Raw genomic sequence first — 8273 nt, 5'->3', positions numbered from 1 at the left:
TCATCCAGAGTACCATTCAGGATAGACAAACAGTTTTCGTTCTTGAAAGAAAGAAAATTCAAACACGAACCGTAAACCTCCTTATCCTGAGAAGCTTTACCATCTCTGGTGCCGATTCTAATACCGAAATCTCCCATCAGCAACAAATTCTCATCATCTTTTATATCATTCAAAACACTTTGAAGCACTGCAGCGTTTTCTTCAAACTGATTCGCTTTGCTATGAATCACCAACAAATTCCAAATTCTCGTATTGAAATTCAGTTTGATCACAAGCAAATCGTCGCTTATGATTCTCGAATCCACGATGCTCAGATTAGGTATTTTTCGGATTCCGATGAACATCCCACCTTGTTTCTTAGATGTGTTTGATTGGAATTGGGAGGCAGGAATGTAGAGACAAAAATAGTTTTCTACTACGTAGAATGGAAGAGTTTCTGCGGAATCCAATCGTGTTTCTAACAGCACGATCACATCGAACTGCGTGATGTAATTCAATTTGTCGTGCAGCTGATCCAAACTTGCTCATTCTTATGTATGTTCTTCTGACTTTATAATAAATAAAGAAAAAATAATGTTAATTAATACTTAGAAACTACAAAAAAAATTAGTAGTAATCGGAGTGCATCAGAAATTCAGTTCTACCAATTTTCCGTATGCTATATTCCGTTACCATGGCGACGAAAAACTAATATAGTAATAGTGTAAGAGTGTAAATAAAATCGCTTCTAAAATTAAGCACATTAGTATTTGTCAAATCACAAGTTAACTGTAAAACTGGATTAGATTTAATCAGCTTAAATATTTTCGTAAATCCTCATTCTGCTGTTGCTCATTCTTACGCAAGTTAATTGCGCTTTGATCTTCAAATGTAGATGTTCTTCTGACTTTTTCGTGTCATAGCAAAATAGATCAAATTAAGATTATTTTTTTTTTTTACAATAATAATATGTAATAGTGTATAGGATAAATCACAGATTAAGGTTAAGTACTCTGCCTCTTCGGTTGCCTTGAATTACTGATGGCTGTTCCTCCTGTACATGTAGGATTGGAGGCTAGCGCTGGACGCGTTCCTGAGGATCTTCAGAGGTTTAAGTTTATCTTTGATGTGGATGAAACGATTATCTTTCTGCGAACTCGTGTGTGCCAACTGCGTCATGGAGCGTTCCTTCTCCAGCTGGACGACCGACCTAAGATCGAACTTGAACTCGGAGTTAGGCTGGATCGGCGTTTCGAGCGCTTGAATCGGTGATCGAATGATAGAGGAATCATGAACCTGGTTCAGTTCCGGCGTATCCAGATAGAATTTCGGGAAACTGCTCTGCCGTATAATTGGCATATCGATCTTGTCGATGTTCAGCGTCAGAGATTTGGAGACTCTGCGTTCGTGCAAAGACTTCTTTCGCATCTTAACGGGAACGCAGAGCGTGTTATCAATGTTCAATGATGCCGTATTCAAGTTCTCCTCTCGAATTGTAGCCAAGGAGTCTGTGGAGTTCGCAGAAGAGCTGGAGGTGTCGCATTCGTGGATTATGAAGATCGGTTTGTTGGGTCTCTCCGGTGATGGCGTCGAAGTCGGAGAGTTTTGCCACCACTTCTGTCGCTTCGCCGGTTGCTGCGTAACAACTGGAATCTCCTCTTGTGCTTTCGGTGGTTCGATGCAGAAGATGGCTCTGTTCGCTATTATGGCCACGTTATCGTAGTAAGCCATGTTATCAAACATCTGGTTGTTCTTCTCCTCTTGCGTCCTCTGCTTGGCAGGCTCCTTCTCCGGACTTGCGTTCTCCTCGACGTCATACTCGGCGATGCTCTTGTCGTAGCAGAAGTGCTTCTCGAAGCAATGCCAGTAGATCGTCTCCAAATAGCTGAAAACGAAACACAATTAAAACCTTGAATCTGCACTTTACAATTATAACTATTTTATATCAATTATTGTTCCTCTTGATGGACGTAGAATAGTTAATTACTTTGCTGTCAGATTGATAGACATGAAGTAACAATAGGCCGAGACAAGAATCTCTCATTGAATCAACATCAGTTCTAATTAATCGCTTAACGAGCGATGTTTCGCATAACGAGTGACGATGAGTAAAGAATAAGACAAATGAAACTTAAATAACTTAAAATAATAGCTTAATTAACTAATTATTGTTATGTAACCACTATATACGCTATTCTACTGTAAACTACTAACTTTACTTAATGAAAAACGGAAATTGGAGAAATTGTACAAAGCAAAGCGTAAGTTAAGAAAGACAAACAGTAAGTGACTGGCAAAGGCTACGCTCTAAAAAATAAAAGCAGAAGAAATGAAAAACACAACTTATAATATTTAATATTAAACACTATTTCTCTTCTAGCAAGAAAATGAAATCGAAAAAAAAACCATTAGTATGAGCAGCTACGTCGTTTGCTTTCGCCTTGGATTCTCATCGAGGCTGAAGCCTACATTAAACTCATATACACTTCCTCGCTCGTGATTCCTTGAATCACTATTTCATCATCGCAACTTATTAAAAAAAAAACAATATAACAATACATTCTTTCATTGCATTTCCACATTCATTAATAAGATGTAAACTTATGTGCCATAATAATTCGTATAATATAATAATTAATTAACAATAAATAGTAAAATCAAATTTGTAAAGTCGCGTTTCGTTTCAAGGATTCGTCGTGTCGCATCGAGTTTAGAAAATAAGTGGATTTCTTTGTCCGTTGTGTTTAATGAACCATTACAGCGATTTGTTACGAAATAATGGAATGAGTAATATACAATAAAACTGTTACCGATAGGAATACAAAGCCGTTTTCGTAATCCGTTTGATACTCAATTTTCAGTGTTATGATTCATGCATTTTGAATTCTCCATTATTATATAGATATTTAGGCTTTGATAATATTTAGAATAACAACAAAACCGTGGATTATTCATATCTTCAAGACGATTTTATCAGTTTATTCAAGATAGAAAATTTCCTACAAATATATTAAACAAAGAAATAAATAAATCTATTTTTAAACTACTCAATTTCAGGTTAATGATTATTTTTGTTGGTCAATTAACTCGGAATTTCCAAGAGTTTTTTTTTGTTATTTGGGATTTCCATTGATAATTTAATCAAACGGTAAAAAAATGTGATACAAAATAGAGAAATTGAAACAGTTATTTGCTTAACGACCAGTCGATTTTCTACCTGCATTATGAATAAATTTGAATTTTGTTGCATAATTTTAAACAATCTTTTTCTTTAAAATATGCAATAATAAGATATAGGTAATCATTATAAATATGAAGTTCAAGGTTTGAATTTTATTAATTAGAAATTAATTATAATGATTATATTAATTAAATTTATTTAATTGCTACAGACACAACGTTTTGTTTGTTTTGATAATATAGAATTGCAATAAATTATAGTATTATTATACTATATGTATTAATATACAGTGGTAGCTCGCTTTCCGGATTTTCACTCGTATAGTGAAACATATTCAAAAATACACACAATCCGGGACTTCTCTTCTCATCGTCACTCGTTATGCGAAACGTCGCTCGTTAAACGAGTCATTTTTCTTACAATTAATTTTGCTCGTTAAGCGAGATTCCAATGTAATAGTAAATAACATTATTTTTTTTTTAAATATAAAAGTATTTCGTATCAAAAATATTTCAATGAAAATATCTTAAAGTTTATTACAAAACTTGAGATAAATCTAGTAGATGATTGAACGAAATATTTTTCAGATAACTTATCGTAGCGCCCTGCATTGTTTTGTATTTTGTTAATTAAGCATATCTACCACATATTATTAAATTCATATTGTACATTATATTATAGTCTATACGTTAAGTTATGAAGATGATTCATGATTTCTTTGATTAAACGTAATACATAATCTTTCTTAAGTATTTTTTTTTCGGCATCGAACAAATTATCATATTTTACATTCATTTATATGAGAAAAAAGTGTTTTGTTTAACGAGTGTTTCACGTTACGAGTAAGAGTTTGGAACGGATTATGCTCGTTAAGCGATGTTCCATTTAGCCCTAGTTACAAATAATAATATTTTATTCATAAAATAAAAACTATTTCATCCATAAAGTGAACATTGCAATGGAAAATTCGTACCGATTTTTGCTAAGTATCAAGAAAACAAAGTGCATTTTAGACCGTCATACTTTTCTATTTGGAAAGCCAAAAAAATGTTATGTAATGTAAAATATTCGCTTTCCAAAATTCTATTCTTATTTGATAAACATAAGAATTGTTAAGCAACTAGTAACAAATATTATATTAGGATGAAAAAATGTTGTTTTTATTGCAGTATAGTAAAATCTATTGAAGGAAGAACTATTCCCAAGAAATCTATTAATTTCGTTTACAAATATCATATAATACTACTGAAATATGTTTGAATGTATTATTCTAGTAATTTTACTAATCAATTTTCATTTATCGTTGTTGTTTGATATATAATGTAGATGCTCTGTTTTACTTATTAAGAATAATTTACTTCATAACAATGTTAATATTAATTTGCTCTTATTTTTATGAATTTTCAATGATATTTATTACAAAAAATTGAAATTGATTTTTTGAATACTTCCACTAGTTTTCAAACATTTATGCTCTAGTATTGTTGCAGTTAACTATTCATTGTTTTGTTTCTTATCTTGTATTTATATATGATGTGGAGACTGCTTTCGCCTCTTTCAGCCTTCAGACATTAGTTTTTTACCAAAAAAAAAAAGAGACAAAAATGACTTAAGCAAATATATGAATATGAATTGAGCTGACAATGAATACATAGAGAATCTATATCGCAAGCCCGACAACCGAAATCTCGTCTATTGAAATCCCGACTGTATTAAAGTCCTGACTATCATAAAAATGTTACTGTAAAAATTTATAATAATAAAAGACACTGTCGAGATTTCGATGCAGTCGAGATTTTGACATAGTCGGGATTTCGATAGACTTGCAATTGCCACCGTAGAGAAACATATGATATAATAGTGCAAAAGAAATGAAAATAACTTGATCTGATAAAGAAAACTGAAAATATGTATTATTGGAAACAGATTAGAGTGAAACATGAAATAAAATGAACTGAGCGGACACAAATATGATGTGGATGCAATTAATACACATTATCTGAGCAGAAGATGTTGAAGTGGATGGGGGAGAGGATGGATCCTCGCGGGACACCTGAATTGATTATGAAACGTTTCTTAAAGGTGTTAAATGTATGGTGTGTTGTGATGCAAAAAATGCTCTTATATAATATCAAGATAAATACAAGATTGACTTGCAATATTTGAAGACATTGAATTTACTTACGAATTGATCTTTAACAACAGAAATTCTTATATATTTGATGTATTCTTTGGATTATGCAAAAGTTATTATTATAGTTTTTCAATATTGTTGGAATTAACTACTAAATGTGTGACTAAAGATGGTATTTCTTAAGAATAAAACATAAGAAGTTAATAATAATAATAATTTAGAATGTTTCAATATTATTGGAATTAAATAGTAAATCTTTTATTAAATATAGTATTTTTTAAAAACTTACGAATTGATTTTAAGAACACTGAAATTTTTATATATCTGATGAATTCATTTGAATGATTTAAATTTTGTATGATTGAATACAACAAAAATTAACTATGGAATGATTGCAAATTGTATTTTTTTTTTAAATACTTAAGAATTGATTTTTAGAAAACTAAAATTGTTCTAGCTAGTGTATCCATCATTTCAATTTTCATACAAATATTTGTTGATCTAATAGTGAATATGTTTCAATGAAAAAAATTCAGTTTCACAATTATTGATTAATATTACATAAAATAATAGTCAATAAAATATTCCTTCTGATATAATTACAAAGTGTTTGAGACATTCTAAAAGATTACGAAAAATTATAAACATTTGAAAATAACAAAACTTGAAACTTGAAAAATTGCAAAAAAAAAAACTAAAAGAAAATACTTGAAATCTGCATAAAAAAAACCATCATTTCAATTTTCATACAAATATTTGTTGATCTAATAGTGAATATGTTTCAATAAAAAAAAATCAGTGTATTCTTAGAGTTTCTATATTGAAGCATTAATAAAATTCCTTAATGAAATGCAAAAATTAAAGTTGTCAAAACTCTACGTTCTACATTGTTGGAAACTACGGTTCTCTCCAAGGTTACGTTAATTTCTTAGATGGAAATGGGTTGATTCTCAAGTTGTTTTCGTACTTACTTTTGGCAGCATTTGCAGCACATTTTCGCAGATCCCGGATTCCTCTATTGAAAAAAAATCTGCACAGACGTTGTTCGCGTATATTTTGTTGAGACCGAGAATCGGCTGACAATTACATACGTACAGATAAGATGTAAATCATTGTCCTTATCATATCATCGTGTACGCGTTGATAGGAGCTGATAAAATACTTATATATATATATATATTATATATATATACACGTAAATAATACACGAAATGGAATGTAATGAAAAGAGACGGAGATAAAATACACGGCAATTACGAACTCATTAGGTTTACAACCTTGATTTTCTACTAAGTAAAACGATGTGATTTCGTTGCTATTATTTTTGTTGTTGTTGTTTTTGACCACAAACACTGTCCGAAGCACCGATCGAGTCTAATCCAAAAATCGGTCAATAGCTGTTAACGTCGTCGTCGTCGTCGTTGTCATCCACTCCTCTTGAAACTCACGTGCAACCATCGAAGAAGACACTGGGTGTTCCCGCAGCAATTTCCTGCAAAAAGCATATGCAAACACTATTAGCACGCTCATTACAACGAGTTCCAAAACAGATTGTATAAACACTCGCAGATACCGCACCGAACCAAACAACAACAACACACACACAGACACCAACGATTCGATTTAATGGGTTCTGTTACGTAAATTACTGTTTCACGCAGCTCGACATTTGCTTTGTTTTGTACTGTTAGCTTTAAAGTACGTTCGGTGTACGCGATTGGGAAACAATTATCTCGATAATCGTTAAATTATTATTACCTTCGAACGGTATAATCTTTTAAACAAATATATCGTACTTTTATTGATTAACGTTTCGCTTTATTTTATTTTTTTTTATTTGTTCAAAGATTTTAGCACATTTCTTAAGTGTTTTCTTCTGTTGTTTAAATTACAATTAACACAACTGAAACAATAAGACCGGATAATTAAATTTTTAATTTGTTTCAATAAAACTGACGAAAGCAATATTGTTTGTAATTTAAATATCATTATTTTTTTGAACGAATACTTTACATATTCGAAAATTAATTATTTATACAATCATTAACAAAATGTATTGAATAATAATTAATACAAATAACAAAGTAATTGTCGATTTCAAATTTGGATGGGATTAATTTACTTCTGTCGCTTTCTTAAAAACCAAATTAAGTGTACTTTTTTTTGTGATTTTTTCGTGGGTTCAATTATAACATGAAGAACAAAAGCGTTCGTTTTCATCAGATTTTGCTTCATTATTTATGAAAAGGAAATAACGTAACACAAGCTGCTTAAAAGTTAAGGTTTGATAAATTTAGTTCTGGTGATTTTTCACTCATAGATGAACTATAAAGATGAAGTTAATGATGGCCATTTTCCTGTCCGAAAGATTACAGAAACGTTAAATGTTAAATATTTGGGTTACTCATGAATTAAAGAAATTTCATTTAAAATCTGCGATATTCATCTCAAACGTATTGAAATCGAACCTTTTTTTAAAGGGATAATGAAAAGTGATTAGTTTATCATAACATCGAACGAAAACGGTGATGGTCTAGAGAAAATGAACCAGCGCAATCAATATGGAAAGCTGAAATGCACGAAAAGAAAATTATGCATTCAGTTTGGTGGGATAACAAAGATATTGTGTGTTTTTAACTCTTTCCTAAGAACCAAAAGACTAATTCACATGTGTGTTGACAGATTAAACTCTGCAATTCAAGAAAAATGGACAGAGTTGACAAATTGTATAGATGTTGTAGTCTATTATGATAACGCTACCTTGGATGTTACGTCCACCATATAGAACTGATCTTACAAAATTTGTTGAATGGTAAAACTTTCAATGATGATAACGCTGTGAAATTACACCTAGTTCAGTTTTTTTTTGCTGATAAAGACCAGAAGTTATAACTTCTTTACAAACTTTAATAATTATAATAATAATAAAATATTTTTACATATTCTGAAATACTTTCTTTACGACAAATGATTTGTTAA

The 8273-nt window shown here is 30.9% G+C and overlaps 1 protein-coding gene across 1 annotated transcript; it reads right to left on the bottom strand.

Moving 5' to 3' along the window:
• Positions 1–558: 558 nt before the first annotated feature.
• On the bottom strand, positions 559–6848 carry LOC108569348. Its single transcript, XM_017930867.1, has 2 exons — positions 6266–6848; positions 559–1864 (listed from the first exon to the last, which is right to left on the bottom strand). Exons 1-2 carry the CDS (start codon positions 6286–6288, stop codon positions 1015–1017), a joined length of 873 nt encoding a protein of 290 aa, XP_017786356.1. The 5' UTR covers positions 6289–6848; the 3' UTR covers positions 559–1014.
• Between the last annotated feature and the right edge of the window lie 1425 nt (positions 6849–8273).

Source organism: Nicrophorus vespilloides, unplaced genomic scaffold (genome assembly GCF_001412225.1).
Source record: "Nicrophorus vespilloides isolate i.1.1-1 unplaced genomic scaffold, Nicve_v1.0, whole genome shotgun sequence".
Lineage (NCBI taxonomy): Eukaryota > Metazoa > Arthropoda > Insecta > Coleoptera > Silphidae > Nicrophorus > Nicrophorus vespilloides.
Note: the sequence above shows the minus strand (reverse complement) of the source record. Positions and strands in the feature narration are given on the sequence as shown.

Coding starts and splice junctions, on each gene's coding strand:
- LOC108569348 (XM_017930867.1), bottom strand. CDS start 6,288: ATGTGCTGCAAATGCTGCCAAAA. Junction 1,865..6,265: donor TGCTGCAAATGCTGCCAAAA/GTAAGTACGAAA, acceptor TTTCGTTTTCAG/CTATTTGGAGACGATCTACT.